The sequence below is a fragment of the Sinohyriopsis cumingii genome, chromosome 2 (genome assembly GCF_028554795.1).
Source record: "Sinohyriopsis cumingii isolate HCF-2022 chromosome 2, ASM2855479v2, whole genome shotgun sequence".
Lineage (NCBI taxonomy): Eukaryota > Metazoa > Mollusca > Bivalvia > Unionida > Unionidae > Sinohyriopsis > Sinohyriopsis cumingii.
The window spans coordinates 22,739,276-22,757,089 of NC_142962.1; the positions used below are offsets into that span (position 1 = coordinate 22,739,276).

The window sequence follows — 17,814 nt, forward strand, 5'->3', positions numbered from 1 at the left end:
TTATACTTACCTAATAAGCAGGCAAAGAGCACTGTCTGGACTCACTTTGGCTTATATTTAATAAGCAGGCAAAGAGCACTGTCTGGACTCAATTTGGCTTATACCTAATAAGCAGGCAAAGAGCACTGTCTGGACTCACTTTGGCTTATACTTAATAAGCAGGCAAAGAGCACTCTCTGGACTCATTTTGGCTAAATTGTGTATGCCATAGCTGCTTTGATAACATGAGCTTTTTTGCTGGGACTACCTGAAAGCTCACTACACACCTCCATCAACATTCTTCAAGAAAGTAGATCTTATTTTTTTTTAAGATCCATACTACAGTCTCTATTGCATTGTCCATACAATTAATCGTAATTGTTTGCCAAAATAAGAAGTAACACAGCTGATACATGTATAATATTGCACATTATAACACAGCTGATATAATATTAAACATTATAATAAAATCCGATACCAAACTAAACATTATAATAAAATCCGATACAAAATTAAACATTATAATAAAAGCTGATACAAAATTAAACATTATAATAAAACCTTACAAAGCAAATCATGTTGATTGTTGTTATAAGAAGGATGTTCAAAACAGGATGATTGGTTGCAATACATATTGCCATGTACAACAATACTGTCAGCAATATTGCAATACAATTTCAGCTGGCAATACTGAACCATATTACTTGGTGTTGTGCAAGTAAATGTCTTTACATCTAGAACAAAGGCATCAATGTGCACTATGAAAAATATGGTAAATATTTTAGGACTAGGAAAGAAGACAATTTTTTTTTCTACTTTTCAGAATACATGTAACTAACCTCAATGTCATCTTGGTTTCTCTTTTTCCCCATCTTCTTGTTGTTCTTATTGTCTTTGGTTTTTTCATCCAAGTCTTTAGCAGCCTATAAAGAAAGGTCAATATACATTAACATGTCCTTGTATTGACGAGTTCTTAACAGCAGCTGTATGTACAGATAAACTACATTTCTCAGACACAATTAGTTCAAACTAATTATTAGTCTGTGAAATGCCATTAATTGGGATACTTTTACTTCCATCCCTTTTGTGCAGAACTGAATAGTCTACTTGTCCAAAATTGTTATTTTCATGAAATCAGATAAAAATCTAAAGTTGTCTTTCATACTTTGTGTAGATTAAAGCAAGTGAGATAATATTTTACTTGCATACGCAAAAATCAAACTGCTTTTGCGATGCTTGAAAATGGATTTTTACACAACCAGATAAATATATTGATTCAAAAATGACAAGAAACCTGTTTTTAGAAATGTTGCACAGGTGCTGAGATATTCTGATGCATGTTGTCAGGAATTATGCAGCCTTACTTGATACCATAGTACTTTTCTTGAGCCCTGACATATGCGCCATAGTGGAAGAGGCATGTAGTGTTACCATAGTGTGCTTGTCCCATCTTGGTTACATTTTTCATTTAGGTCATTTTAAGCTCTCTGGTGGGGCATTCATGTTCTGTGAACACTGACTTATTTTCATGATTTTGCTGGCTCATGCATTATGGCATGATCAATCATATACATCTACAATATATTTTTTAAAATTACCTAAAAAGTGTAAATTCTTCTAAAACTTTCCATTTAAGCTCCAAGTTAACCAGGACCGTACCATTAAATCCATGTAATCTAAATCATTATTAAAAATACAACTGATAATCAATTAAAGCTTTGTGGTCATAAAAGTCTTAAAGACTATATCTCAAAATAAAACACGAATTGATTGAAGGTACTGATAATATTAGTCCCAGAATCCATTATATGTTCATTTCCTCTGTCCTTTTATTCTTTTTAAATGCTGAGTATGGGAACCAACTCTTATATTCTTAAGAAACATACCAAATTTGGTAACTATTTTTTTGACATGTCTACAATAAGATATTCATAATAAAGTACAAAATTCTTTGCTATGGACTTTGAAATATAAACAGTATAATCAATAATTTATTCTTTTTTTGTGGGGGGGAGGAGGAGGAGTTACATGTAATTAAGTAGCATCATTCAAAGTAATATACTAATATATTCACAAAGTGGGAATGATAAAATTCCATTCACACTTGTTTGTGTTATCGTGCTTACAACCCAGTAAAGCTAATAACTACAGTCAAGACCTTCAGAACCTTGCCAACATGACTATCTGTTTAGAAAATGTGGGCATATAAAGATTTTCAGGATGGCCATCAAGGCAACCTGGTAGGAGGTTTGATAGCATCATTTTAACATGGGACAGACTGTATTTAAGATATTTCAAAACGGGGTCAGGGGTCCACATTGGCATCATGTTACAGTAAGTATTCTAGTGAAAACCACCATCCATCATCATTTTTTTTACAAGTTGTCACAAACAACCAGATATGTCTTTTAGTGAAAATTCCATGTCTGTATGTCCATATGTTCACAAAAAGAGCCTATAAAAATATTTTTATGATGATAACCATGGTGGCAATATTGATGAACTGGTTGGCACCACATTTAGGACCAAACACTTAGCCCAAGTCTTCTAGCAGTAATCCTATGTTAATACAACCATACTCAGGAGTCAGACTGCACTGGAGAATCATTTAAATTTTAACCAGTCAATGACTTTGCCCAAATTATTTAAATCAAGGATAAACTTGTTAAAATTACAAAATTTTGATTCTATTTCCAAAACCCAACAGTATGAAACTCTGAATAGTCAATAATACATGTTAAAGCACTAGGCCTCAAACATTGTAACAGGAAAAAGAGAAACCAACAAATCATTTCTTTTCAATACAAAGTGAACATTAGTAATGTGAATTAAATCCCACTTTATCCAAAATATCCTATGACACGTCCCAAAAGTTTTGAATCTTCTGAATAAATTCAAATAGTGTTGAATTTTCTAATGTACCATAATGACACAATCCAGAATGTCTTTAAATAAGTTCACAATAATTCCAAATGAATGTAAATCGAAAGTCAAAAAGCACTTAGTATATCCAATGAATAATTTAAATAAATAATTCCTCTCGAATTAAATCTGAACACAGCTGTAAAAGATTCCAACAGACTAATCTTAAAACAGGAATGAATTACTTATTTACCAAGTCTCTGCCTGTCTGTCTGTCTCTTTCTCTCTCTCTCTCTCTCTCTCTATATATATATACATATACTGGTTTTCACTTGACACAACATAATAGACTGTAATGACTTTTCTTATGTTATGTGTTTAGGCTCGAATAAACAGTCACAAAAGAGTAAAAACAACAAGCTTTGAAAAATTTAATAATTATTTTATTTCCCTGGATAAACTCTGTAAAAATGAAAAAAAAAATAATAAGGTTTTAAGAATCAAATCCAAAAATAACCAAGAATAAGCCATGATGTTTTTTTTAGAAGTCCTAATAACGAAATGCTCTAATGAATTCAAGTTCGAGTCCTAAAGAAGAATCCAAGATGGAATGTGATGACGTATACTGTATCCTTTGTGGTGTTGTAAGGTCTACAGTTCTGTGTTAGTCACAAACAACACTCCAGTGTGTGAATTAATGAAATGTCTTTGTCCAAGAATTCTGTATGTGCATTCAAATTTTTCCAGAAAAAGAATTATCCTTTAGAATTCAAATAATTTGAATAAACATTAAAATGTAATTCCCAAACTGGTCACAAACAAACAAACACCCTGACATCAAGTGTTTGAAGCCCAAACAGAAATATCTCTATAAACAAAGATTATACAGTAACCTGAAATACAAAACAGATTCCCGGATGAGGGTCAACTCTCCAGAATCTTCGAGAAGTATTTACATCTAAAAGCACGTAGTCCCAGTATGACGTTCACATAAAACCAATCATTTTACTCTAAGAATAAGATAAAAATAAAAAGTTGTGTGCTTGTCTCAGTGATTTCTAAAATCAAGGTCAGGAACTAGGTCAGCTTTAGGTGTTTACAAATGAAGAGTCAAGATCAAACTATTTTCTGAAAAAATATCAAGTTCCTAGTAAACAAAACTACATTATTTTGACATATAATGAAATTAAATAAAAAAGATTTTAAAACTTATGATTAAATCAAATTTATGTAACACTTTTCAATGGAAAAACCTTGTCTAACGACATTGACCATGAACTTTTATTACATATACAGGTTTTCAACTTACAGTCATGGACAAAAGCTAGCTACGTAAACATTTACAAATTATCATATTCTTAAAGTACAATCTACAATCATGGACAAAAGTTAAGCACAAAATATAGATATTATACATAACAACAATGAAAACACACTTTACATTTCAATAGTAATGTTTTCCCTTGTCTCTTTTTCTCCAGTGAATACAGTTTGCTTTTCTTTAAAGCCTTCCACTTTTGAACAGCTACCCTAAATGCAAATACTCCTGTATTTGGTCCCAAAGCAATCTGCATTTAAAGTATGAAGTCACCTCTGCTCATGGTCTATTTCTGGCAGCATAATTAATGAGGGATTTGCATCTTTCCCACACCAAGAGTTGCTCCAGAATCACTGAGGACAGGCTGATCAACAAAGGTCTGTCCATTTATGACCTACTACACTCATCCTCCCTGGGTGGCTGAGTGGTCTAAAAGACTCACCTTTACTGATCAATGCCATATCAACTGTCACTTGAGTCTTGGCCTCAGCTTTTGGTATGTGAGAAAGCTTGCCAATAGTTTTCCTTGGGTCAGCGGTTCTTATTGGGGTTTTCCTGGGTGGTTCTTCCTCCACCAGTTATATTGGCCACCATGAATAGCCTATTATGTGCAGAAAAAAAAGCTTTAAACCCACAACAAGTCATCCTCCACAAGAATTTATGCAATCCTGACATGAAATAAAAAATTGCCATATTGGAAGCAGAATCTCTATCTACTACTGGAAATCTGCAGTTTTATCTAATCAGACTGTCAACAACTTTAAATCCTTTGAACTGTGCACACTTCCCACCTGCAGCAACCAAAATCTCATGAAGTGTTCATCTTCTTGCTTCAGCCACAGCAGTTGCTGTATAATACTGTCAATTTCTGGGCTCTACATGGTCAAATCAACTTTCTGTAAAAGGAGGCTTAACCATGTCATCCTGAGAAATATGCCCATCAAACGATCAGTTGCTGCTAATAAGCTTAATGTGGTGATGTATTTGGAGAAACCCTGGGCATACTGCGTAGGGGTTCTACAATCGTAGGCATTGGGGTTACACAAAACCATTGGTTAAGAATATCTATGTAGGTGATAAGAAATACAGAGAGTTTAAAACAGCTTCTAAAGTGAAATACATGGAAAACCATCTCACACTGTGAATTTCCTCATACTGACTCTTTGAATGCTTAATTTCATGCAGTTTTTCTCTCCTCTGTGCTTGACATTTAAAAGATCATACAATAATTCCTGGTATTTCTTCATTTAAGTTACTTATTCTTGCAGCTTGACATGTGCATAAAGTTCATTTGCAATAGAGTGAACACCCATAGCAAATGGAGAATCCTGTTTTTATTATAGATATTAAACCATTTTAGGGGCACTGGTTGATCAAGTGGTCTAAAGTGCTTGCCTTTACAAATCACTTTCATCACACTTTTGTCCATGTGGGTTTGAGTCTTGGATTTGGACAATGTGGGTACGCAAGAAAGCAGCTTCCTGTGGGTTGGTGGTTCTTACACGGTTTTCCTGGGTTCTTCCTCCACCAGTTATACTGGCCACCATATTCAGTCTATCTTTCACTGAGAAAATGGTGTTAAACACAAAACAACAACTAAATCATTTTTTTACCCAGTCATTGATGGTGCACCATACAGGCTTAAAAGTGAAATTGATCGCTAAACTTTTAGGTCATTTTTTTAGGTTTTCCCCCAAGGTTTTCAAACATTTTTGTGGTTTAAGACACAACAGCTACAAGATCATCTCCATGGTGTGCAAAACATTTATTACAAATCTGATAAAGTATGCAGAATGAAGAAGAAAAAAAAACAAAAGCAAAAAAATAATAAATAATTAAAATTACAGGATTCTTTAATTTGCATAGTTTATGTTCTTTCTAGATTGCTAGGTTAACCTAAAAAATCATGTGCACAACAACACTTTTTGTGGGGTCAGTGTAGAGCTGTTTACCAGTTTTTCAGAATTTTAGGTTTCTGTTATTTATTAAGGTTTCCTTTAGTTTTTTTAAAAGATGTCAACAGGTACCTGGATGTTAGCCTGTTGTTGATCTGCAAATTTCAATTACAATGTTTCATTATCTTGCACATCTATTAACCAACCAGGCTAATCATCAGTGTTACTTAAATCTGAAGACATTTCAATGTTGATATCTGACAACAAAATGTTAGAACCATTGTTATTAATTAAATCAGGTATTTTGTTGTAACTGAAACCAGATAAATCCTTTCTCACTTCCAATAAAATTATTACAAGACAAGGATGAAATAGCCCTGATGAAATCAGAATTCCCTTATGCAAATGCAAAATTTCACTTGTCTGTTAGTTTTCATACTGAAAAGACGAAGAAACAAACAATACATTCTTAATTTTGTTATTGATATAATGTCCCTCAATTATTGACGATTTCGTGTTTTGAACAACTTAAAGTGATATACAATACAATGCATGATATTTCGCCTGAAGTAAAGATGTCAACAGGTACATGGGAGTTAGCCTGTTGATAATAACCTGGGTAATAAAACGGACAACTGTGTACTATTTAAAATTTTCAACCCTGTCCCCTCAAACAAACATGTTTTTAAGTTCAGATCAAAGACACAAGGAGCAAGCAAGACGCAGAATAATTATTACAGTTCGAGGCTGATATTGGCAGTTGCGCATTTCTTCATTGTTAAACTTCTTTCTAATTTCCTTATTTTCTAATTATAGTACCTGTACATGCAACAGCTCCCAAAAAAAATAGATGTGTTTCTGGAGTCTGAAACCATGTGTGACAGATTCATTCTATTTTGATAAACACATATGTAGCTGACCAGTCTAAAATGAAAGAACTGAAAGAAAAACAGGCTCTATCGCTGTGACTCATGGATTGTATGTGACTGAAATATGTTAGGAGAGGAATTTCGTAAAACATAAAAACAAGTTGCATCCGGAAAAGTACAAAAAAATAGTACTTTACAGATTAATGCTTTTTTGCCCCTTATATTAGTAATAATTACACACATCTCTTGTGGACTGGCATCTATGAACCTACAACAAAGCAGTTCAGGTTCACATTTAATAAAATTTTCCTTTGATTGGGTACCTGGTTAATTGATTGTTAGGGTCGATGAGTACCCTGTAGAAGTTAACTCGAACCTTAAGACATAATTTGCAATGAGCTCAATAAATGTCTTTCTTAAGTCATTCTTTATAATATTGATTTGTGAGTCATGATGCTTGAAATCATGCCTTGCTCACCATCTTTGCATCCTGGCATGTTTATAGTCAAAAAACGGCATCCATGCAAAATCAGTGGTTACCAAAAATCACAAAAGTCTCATTTGTGATTATGATATCTTTTCTGCATCAGTTTCAAATAACTTACATATGTTGAAAAGGGCATCAAAATGTGGCATTACCCTTGATTAATAGAGTCATTCTGGATGTGGCTTGGGAAACTCCTACTATGTATAATTAGTCTGTTAAAAGTTTAGATTTACATTGCTAAATAGCATGAAATACGTCTGTTACTACCACATGGTCTTAAACTAAGCAATAGAAGGAAAAAAACCCAAAAAGTTTTGTATAATTCAACAAATAATTTATTTCCCAAGAATATTCAGCAAATAATTTATTTCCCTAGAATATAAGTAAAAATTTAAAAGATCTTACAGTATTGTGAATTAAATCCCAAAAGTCCAAATGTGTATTTTCCACATGAATTCAAGCAGTGTTTCCAATTTAATTCCAATTTTGAATGTGCTGATGTGCTAATAGCCTGCATAGTTGATGTGCTAACAGTTTTGATGAATCACAATACAGTATGATCCCAAAATAGTTTTAGCCAGAAAAAGTAATAATGAGCACTTTGTAATTCCAATGAACAATTTAAATAAATAAATCCTCTTGAATAAAAACTGTACACAACTAAAAGACAGATTTCACTTCAGATGTTAAGCTAGGAATAAAGAATGTATGCTTACTTCTCCCTTATTTAAAACTCTAATTCACAATATAAGGACCAGGATAAAGGTCAGAAGTACATTACTAGAACATTCTAAATTGTCAACAAGATCAGGTCTATTACTAATATGTTAGTAAAACACATGTAAAACATCAGGTACAGCAGGTTTTTCCCAGGGGAATACCAAATGCGATGAACTCAGATCCAAGTAAACATGTTTGCCTCCTAGTAATAATGATCTTAAAATATAATCTAAAATTATAGACAAAAATTAGCTAAGTGATATGTTTATATTTTTTTTAAAAGACAGTCAAGATGGCCAAATTCCTACCCTCAATTAATGACAAAAGCCAACAAACAAACAAAATTAAATATACAACATACATCATTAAAATGTTGGTAAACACCTTTTCTAAGGTTTGACTTTCTTATATTTACCCATAGCTGCCAACCTTCCAGGCTCATAATTAGTGAAAATAGGGATAAAAGTCGTGAATTTGGACAAGAATTCGTGAAAAATACCATGACAATAACTCCATCCACTCTGACCGTCAATACTACACTATATCAAGTTTGCAATATAAAGCTAAAACACTACATATATGCAGAAATATTTAGTTATCAAGACATGATACCGTGGCAGACTTGAACTTCCTCAACTGCTTGATTGTAAATTTGTTTTCTAAACAGTTCAGACTTCTTGCTGGCTGGTCGATCTTGGTGACTAAAATTACTGACAAATTTTCTGCAGCTAAGAAGGCCCTAAAGTCTTATTTTTCCTCACTAGAGAAAATACACTTTCGCTTGCACTGTTGCTGTGAGGAATGCACAGGAGCTGCAGCACTTTTGGTCCTTCCACAGGAAAATTTGTAATCGATTTTGGAGTCCGGCAACATTTTGTCAGAACAAATGTTTAGCATGGACACTAGCTGATAAAGGTAGATTGTATTCAACAAGAAAACTCACAAATAATGCTTCAGTATTGGTAGCCTGCATTTCTTCCGTCAATTGTTTAAAATATTCCGGAGCTGAAATCTGCGAATTCTTAATTTTCTTAACTTCTAAGTGTTTTTTGCAACCGACGTGCTTCCTCACATCGTCTCTGCGATGGCACACTGAGTGCAAAAAGCATGATGAATATCAATGTTTAATGGCAGAATGCACGGCCAATTTTTGATATATTCCAAATTAAACTTCACTTTTTGAGTAATACATTTCTTTTTTCTTGGTGGCAAAGACATTTTCAAAATCGATGCTGAACCGTAACTCAAATCAGTGTTAGTGACGCATGCAAGGAGCAAAATTCTGGTTAGGCCCCAGTTTCTCTCAAAACCATTCGTAAAACTATTCTTATACATATAGATTAAAATTGGCTAAAATGCTTGCTACCGGGCCAATTGTACTAATCGGCTGTAGATCTACTAATATCGCGACCAGCAGTACCGGATCGTTTCGGCAACTGCGAATATCACAACTAGCGCTTAACGGGAAATCGGTTATTTTATTAAAGATTTAAAATAATTGAGGATTGGAGAATTCGTGAATTTTTGGCTTGCGGCGTGAATCTGTGAATCGCTGAAAAAGTCGTGAAATTCACACCAAATTCGTGAGGGTTGGCAGCTATGTTACCCTGTGATGAATCAACAATACTTAATGTGTAGATGGGACAAAGACAAAAATGTAATTATGTGCAGATGAAACAGGTGTCAAAGGCAAAAATGTAGTCATGTATAAATGTCGGTGGGCAGAGGAAATTGTAAAGGTGAAACAAAGCATACTTGTGGAGCAAAGGGTTAAATAGAATCATTTAGTTTTCAACGGCCGCATAAATGTTTAAAAATGTTTCAAAGATGACAGCCTTAGTACTAAGAAAATATCCTGGGCATAATCTGGCTATAGTTTCAAGGGAACAGGGGGCGTGTGCTTATAAGCCTAACCTTGAAAAAGCAAAAATGTAACAGATTTTTAAAAAATTAATTTTGTCACCATGAGCTGAAAAGAAATTTCCCCACTACAACCAAAATCAGAGAAATCATTGTTTTATATTGGATCCTTGTTATTTAATCTGCCAAACAATTCATCAAATATAAAGTATCAGTATACTTTTTCTTGAAAAACCAGGATTGCTTTTTGCAAAATGCAACATTGACAATCTTAAGACTTACTTATTCTATATTCTGCATCAAATCTTAAATATATTGTGAATTCACATTATAACTGGTGGTTTTCAAATAAATTACATTTTAGTCAGTACTTAAATTTGTGGATTGGAAATATGATTCTATTTGTATACACAAAGTGATCCTTGTTTATTGGGTATTTAAATTTGTAGCAGCTAAGAAATGCATGAAATTTATCACCCCAAGAAAATTCACAGTTAAGTGGAAAAATGTCAGCCATCTTAGCTCTCAGTACCTGTAAATCTCGGGCTGCATCCCTTGAACCCTTCTCTTGATCATAGTAACTTCTTAGAGCTTGAATAAGTCTTGCTTGCTGAAAAGAGACAAGTGAAATAATATATATATAATTCAAAGTCAAAGTTGTTTAATATGGACATTTTAATCACATGCTTGAGCATGATGTAATACATTCCATTATATTAGTAGGTAATAACTTATATTTCACAAGAATTTCATTAAATGCTTTGTCTAGACTCCTTCAATTAATCATAATGACAGAATAGTCATTGTAGGAGTGACTAATCCCCCTACGCAACTATAGCTGCTAGATATATAAAACTGCCACAATCTGACACCAACTGACCTTGACCTTTAACTGTTTGATCTGGCATGAAAACTTTACGCTAGTGCAAATATTGTCCACCTACTAAACAGGTAGCAGTAATCAGAAAGGTTCTCTGAAGAAAGTTGATGAAATATGGTTTTTAAATGCTTTGCCGACAAGTATGCCTATCTGAATTGTAAGCAACGTTTCATTTCGTTTAAGAAATATATTCCGCACATTAACCTACTTCTGCATACCTCGACTACCATCGCATTTCAACAAATTCAAATGCATATCAACGGAACAGCAAAATACATCCATTTGCAAGTATCAGATTTTGATTCAACCAGAATAAAAACAGAACAGTAAGTATATTAATTACATATCAATTTGTGGAAGAGTGTCCATATGGGCTGCCAAGTGTGAGATATTCCTGAAACTTTGACTACTCGTTCCGATGTTAACTGACAGCTGAACACGATATACAAGGCTGTTCATTTGGGTAGTAAGACGTAGCACTAAAACATAAATAACATGTGACATGTCTTACATGTAGGACTAGAATGCCTACATGACCCGTGTGTCTTGTACTATAATAGAAATCCATTCTTCCTGTCTCTGCAGATGATTGCTAAGTGACTGATGTTTTTGTTTTTATCCCACAAGCAGTAGGCCTATGTGTTGACTAGGAGCTGTACTTCTCTGAAAACTACAATTATTTGATAATATTACAATGCTGTCTAGCATTTCTGCACACCTAAGGTTTCCATCTCCAATACTGAAGCAAAACAATTCCACCGACTGACAAAAATAAAATACTGCAATGCTTACCATTTGAAATGAGGCAATTGTCACCAGAATATTCTGTTCAAAATATTAATTTTGGACACACGGGATACCACCCCCATGTTTTTATGACTCAGGATATGTCTGCCTATTCTGTACACAGCTTTGAAAAGAAGTTTTTCCATCGGGCTACAGAAATGAAATATATTACTCTGGACTGTTTCTGTCAGCATTTCATTTGAGTGATTAGGTCAGGTTTGTAGCTAGTTTTACAAAATTTAATGTAACAATACCAATAAATAGCAAGTGATTTTAAGCAAACTAAACCGATCTTGTAAAAAAACATTAGTAAAGCTCAACATTTTATAATTAAAAAAGCTATTATGTGAAAGAGAAACAACAATGAATATAATGTAATGTGTTTACAATGTCTTGTTTATGAGGAAGAATTACTAAAGAATTTAGAAACAGGCTATACACCAGGAAATTCTTGAGAATGCCCTTCTAGCGGCAAGTTGACACGTTGGGTAGAAGACAATATTGTACATGTGGGACAACTTCTTGGAAAATTGGAAACTTGGACTAAAATGCAGAACTTTTTAAGGTTTACATTGCCATCTTTTATATAATGTATTTATTTGTATGATTCTAAATGATACATAGAAAATAGGATTTTTTGGGTTACAGGTTTAAGAAGGTCATGGAGTGGGTCTTCATGCTGACAGTTAGGAATCATATTTTCATATGCCTTTCGAGTCGAAATGCGTGATATTTGTGTACACTTCATAAATATCACTTTCCTAATTAAAGTACGATCGTTCTTTCTTGATACAAAATAGATTTTTGACCGAGAAAAGAACGTAATCCAATGTTTACTGAAATGATGTACCGACGCGCAGAATTGGCCGACATGGTGGTATATAAAATTTCAGTGTGAACATGCTTATTAATGTTCAGGAAAAATGTAGCTAAAAGCATTTAATTCGTTTTCAATACTTCGTGTGAAACGAATAAAGTACTTTTAGCAACATTTAATGATGCTGACCTGAAAATTTACTGAGTTACAGATAGGATAAAATTCGCGATGTTATGTGGAACAAACTACTGTATTATTAAGGATGGAAAGCAAATTAAAAACATCGTCAACGGAAAGTGTTATACTATTTGTATGCGTATCACACAATCCACCCACGGAAAGCATGCAAACATATTACTATGCACCTTCACGTTGGCTTTGACGCCAACTTTTTTGGCAAGCTGTTGTAATTCAGAGTATTTGAGACTCGTTAGATCTACTTCCATGGTTTTCTCTGCCACTGCCTCTTATGTTTATACTATTTGGGTTATGACCGCCTTCCACTTTGAATTTAGCATCCTCGATTCTGATTGGTGCGCAAAAGTTATGACATAGTAACCTCCCTTAGATCATCTGGTACATGTCGACACAAGTAGTATATATCTGGTGCATAACAACAGCGTTCATATTTTTCCCTTGGGTGTGCGTAAGTTTTGTCTTTTTAGCTGGCCGACATGTGACTCGAAATGGACAGATTTGAAAGGATTCTTTTAGTTGAACATCAAAACATCCAGAGCAAACGAATATTAGAATGCATCATGAACAGTCAACTACCAAAGCATTGCCATTGACTCAGGAAATGCGATTATTTTCAACTAAATATTTACTCAGTAAAGCTGTCATTGTTCACAGCATGAACGGAATTGACTAAAAGTTACGTATTTTCGAATAATATCCCCACCACTGTTTGCATCTGTCTGAATACATTTGATTTTTAAAGTTACACCGATTACTGTCATTGGAATTTTCTGAGACATTTAGATTCCAGTTCAAGCACGGTATCTGCAGAAGCTACGCTTGAAGAACAGGTGTCTCCAGGTTTGCTGCAACTGAAATGAAGCAGGCGAATGGTACTGTGAAGTCTCATCAGAGACAAAAAGAGAAAACAGTTTTCAATCCTCCAAATGGCACAGCTGGACATTTCGCTGGGATTTATTTGATAGTAGCCCTATGTATGAGCATATCTTGGGTATTGGGCACTCTATCATTTTCGTTCACATGGGTTTTCTTTTTACTTGGTGGACTTTTCCTTCTATGGACGACTCGATTTTCCAATCTTGTCAAAAGTCATCTGCTTTGGCATGAAGAGCATCTGTTTAGGAAGAAAGCTCTACGTCGCAATGAAACAGTGGAGTGGCTAAACTTTCTTATTAATAGATGGTAAGTAGAGAAAGATACAAAGCATTTTTTAAAAACATTTTTAAGTGGCAATATAGACCAACAAGTTCTTCTCTGCATTTTATTTTTCTGACATTATGCCACCAGTAATGTCAGAAAAAAGGCAGAAAACTACTTGTTGGTGTAGGTGGTAACAAACAGAAGCAGTGATTAAATCGTTTTTGGCAAGGTTTTATATTTTCATAATATTTTATGAGATGATGAGATGTATGAGAGAGATGGGTTTATGAGATGGATCATTGATGAGATTCAGGCAGATTCCACACAAAAAAGTATTTGACTGAGAGAGAGAGAACATTTTCCCATCTCCGGAAAGAAAATACAGTAGAAGTGCAACAGAAGCATTCAGTACCAGGATCAGATTTTGGTAAAGCATAGATTAAATTTAACTTTTATCAGTTGCTTTTAAGAGATAAATGAAAGACCTTAAATCATCTGATAATACACTTTTTGTTTTCTCTTTGATCTTGTTAACATGGTTTCCAAAAGTAAATATAAATAGCATCGGGACTCTTGATAAGACTCATGGCTGAAATCCTGAGTTTGAGCCTGAGGGTTCAGAGTCTTTTGAGAACACTTCAGTAACCCACGTATTAAGGTTATTCCTACATGATGCAGTGCATTCTGGTTATACCAGATTCCCACATATAGGAAATTTTAAAGATGAAATAACTCAAGTAGTACATACAATTTTAACGTTTCTTAGTACAGGTGATGTTGCAAAAATGTGACATCAGACCACCGGGAATTACCCTAATCTTGCAGAAGTAATTGTGATGATTCTGTAAATGTATAAGGTGCTTGAATCAATTTCACTTCTGCATTTCACATTCATAAGTTATTTCAATTCTGAAAAAGATGTATTCTCCTTGTGTTCATTTTTTTTGGCATACAAGAGCTCGCTGTAGGCTTTTGAAAATGAAAGTCCAGAACCACATTTCATAGAAAACTGTAGACCAAGTTTTGAAAACTGAAAAATGAGAGTCACAGACAAAAAAGTCCAGAAGTCTTTCAAGCAGCCATGTTTATATGCAATATTGGATGCAAAGTACATTGGATGCAAAGTTGTGATAATGTTACGTACACCAAGACCTTTTATTGTTATGTCATTGCCACACATTGCAGAATTTATTGTTGACATTGTCATACTTGATGGGATGCATTGCTTTTAGCATATTTTTGTGATACATACTGATGTTGTGTTAAATTCTGTTAGGATACAGTGCATTTAGCATATTGTTATGCATGATGGGTAAAGTCAAAAAGTTTATATGTACAAAGATCATGACATATAAATCATAATATGTATGTATGATACACAGAATATGTTGATATTGTTATATAGGTGATAATGTTTCACCAGTTTGTTTTCAGACAGTGCCATGCCATGCTACTCTTTTCCCCATGTAAGGCTGTATTTGTCTTGCATTAGATCACTGCTGATTAACACTCTGGTAATGCTCTTGGTTTATTGGAACTGTGTTGCTTATGGCAGTTTGCATTCAGTGGACAATTTTTGGCAAGCAGTTGAGAAAATATGATTAGAGGTTTTATCGCTTCCAATACAAATCATTTTTGCAGCCAGTTGATGTTATGGTCAGTTTTGTTTATTCTGAATGATACACTGATTGTTTCCAAGTCATCTCAGAAGTTACAATAATGTTGGATAGCACTGTATTGAAGCTGACTCTCTCAGAAAGACTTCCTTTTTTGGTAGATAGTTTCTGATAGGTTTCAATACTTTTAAGTTATAAATTTAATGACATGCAATCATGTAAATTATAAAATGTTAATTTTTGTCTCCTCCAGATTTCTAGCAGATGATGTAGATTTTGTTGCCCTACAAACGATTCTTTCTGCTTCAGCTTGTACTTTTTATATTTCATCTTTTTCATGCTGGGTGCAGTTATCCAGATAATATCCCCATGATCCAAAAGAGGTCTTTGAAAGGTGACATGAAGAAACAATATTTCTGTCAAATGTGAATATCAGACTTTGTAATATATCTAACATTTTCTATGTTTTTGTAAATATTTTCTATACGTGTATGCTAGGATAGGATTCCATCCACTGTGAGACCCAATTTGATTTTTTGAAGGTATTAGTAATGTAAGTAAGATAATAAATTTGTGCATATAATTAACTATGCACTCTTTTGCTAAGAAAACATGAATAAAAGAAATCAATACACTGTACTGTGAAAGTGACTATATCATACATTTTACTCCTGCAATTTGTTTGGTGCACTACATATCAAATGTGATTTTTAGAACTATACAAGTTAACTGCTCCCATAATTTCCTAATTTTACAATGATAATAATGCTAATTATATTTTTGTAGTGAAAATGCGAGTCCCTTTTACCAAGAAGAAGCCAATCTAGGCTGGCCTATGTTGGTATAAAAGTCATGTCTCATGGATTATGAAACCCATGGTCTTCCAGCTTAGTTACTGCAGTTCCCTGACAATAATAATAATAATAATATTAATATTAACAATCATCTGATAAGATAAACGATGACAACAACAGCAGCATAAATTCATCAATAAGTATGGTGATGTTTTGATCCTGAGATACGAGTTTACATGCCCATTTTGGAGGATACTTGTGATGCCTTTTTAGTTCCTGGGGGAAACACTAGGTGACATTGTTATGGTCATTTTCATATCTGACATGATGAAGTGAGGTGTATTTGCTGCTTAAATTAATGACCTGTTGTTCTGAGAGTGTGTTTGTTCGCAGTTCTCCTGGAGAACAATAAAGGTTTAACAAATGAATATGTTCCTTATTAAAGAAAAGACAGTGAATTACTGTTTACCTTGTCAAATACACTGGGACAATGCATCACATGTACATACAAGCAGGAAAGTTTCACATGTGAAATAATACATAGTGTCTTAATTGGTGTTCACTTTCAGAGAATAATGTCAAGATGAAGATAGTGCTTCACACACCTTGTGCCCACAACAGTGTGTTGCTCCCTCCCTCCCATTTGGGTCAACTTAGGAAGGTTGTGTACTGCATGCCTTATTTTTATGGCAGTTTATGTTGCTAGAAGCTGATGATGATGCCCTCTCTATCCTTGTTGACTCGAGTTTTAGGTAGAAACAGTGCCACTGATGTCTCCTATCAAGCCCACTCCTTCTTCTCATTTGGATATGGAGAAGGAGGATGTCTGGTTCTTGATAAATATTATTTCCTGCCTCTTACCTGAGGATTTGTTCCCTAAAACCACCCTGTCCATTGGAACAGCTCTCATAACTCTAACTACTCCTCCCACTCCTTCCTCATTCTGTCCTTAATTGAGGAAATCTCTGATGTTCTCAGCAGGTCAAATGTCAATCTGCATCATTGAAGTTGGTCTGTCCATCCCTTAACATTGAGACCACTGGTTTATACCACCATTTACTGGGTATGTTTCTGGAAGTGACCTTTTAAACCTCCCCACTTGGATGCTGATCACTACCAAAGTGGGTATTTCAACTAGTACTAGGGCATACCTTCCTATTACATCAACTGAAGCCATGAAACATAGAGCCAAGTAACTCATCACAGTAACTTCTCATGCTGATCTCTTCTCACCTACTTTGTTTACTATGCTGAAAAATGCTGTAATGAATCCAACCACATGTGACAGTGCTGTTAACTGTGGGATTTCTGCACATCCACAGTGCTGTCAAAATGGACTCCTGGAATATCTTATTTAACATAGTAAAGATCTTCTAAGGGCTGCTTGTTGGAAATTGTGACCCTCTTCAGGGGACTCATCCATATTGTGACTTCTCAAAACTTGTAGGATCATCAACATAAATCTTTCACAACTGGTCCTGGTCCATCACAATTGGCCAGGAAGCATCTTAATGTGATCCTTGCTTAGGGGCCATCTGCCAAGTTCTTCAAACAGACACAGCCCAAGTTCAATCTACAACCTCATTCCAGACA

At 34.4% G+C, this 17,814-nt stretch overlaps 2 protein-coding genes across 4 annotated transcripts in view; one reads left to right on the forward strand and one right to left on the reverse strand.

The window, feature by feature from the left end:
- The window catches only part of LOC149804461 (uncharacterized), a 44,165-nt gene extending 31,185 nt beyond the window's left edge, over positions 1-12,980 (reverse strand). Inside the window, exons 1-3 of the mRNA XM_089940665.1 lie at positions 12,839-12,980; positions 10,523-10,600; positions 819-902 (exon numbers count right to left, since the gene is read on the reverse strand). Coding sequence (XP_089796791.1) covers positions 819-902; positions 10,523-10,600; positions 12,839-12,919 — 243 coding nt within the window. The 5' untranslated portion in view covers positions 12,920-12,980. The remainder of the gene's footprint in view (positions 1-818; positions 903-10,522; positions 10,601-12,838) is intronic.
- Positions 12,981-13,054: 74 nt separating this feature from the next.
- The window catches only part of LOC149804462 (extended synaptotagmin-1-like), a 201,036-nt gene continuing 196,276 nt past the window's right edge, over positions 13,055-17,814 (forward strand). For all 3 annotated transcript variants that reach the window (XM_089940669.1, XM_089940671.1, XM_089940670.1), the window contains exon 1: positions 13,055-13,853. In XM_089940669.1, coding sequence (XP_089796795.1) covers positions 13,528-13,853 — 326 coding nt within the window. In that variant the 5' untranslated portion in view covers positions 13,055-13,527. The remainder of the gene's footprint in view (positions 13,854-17,814) is intronic.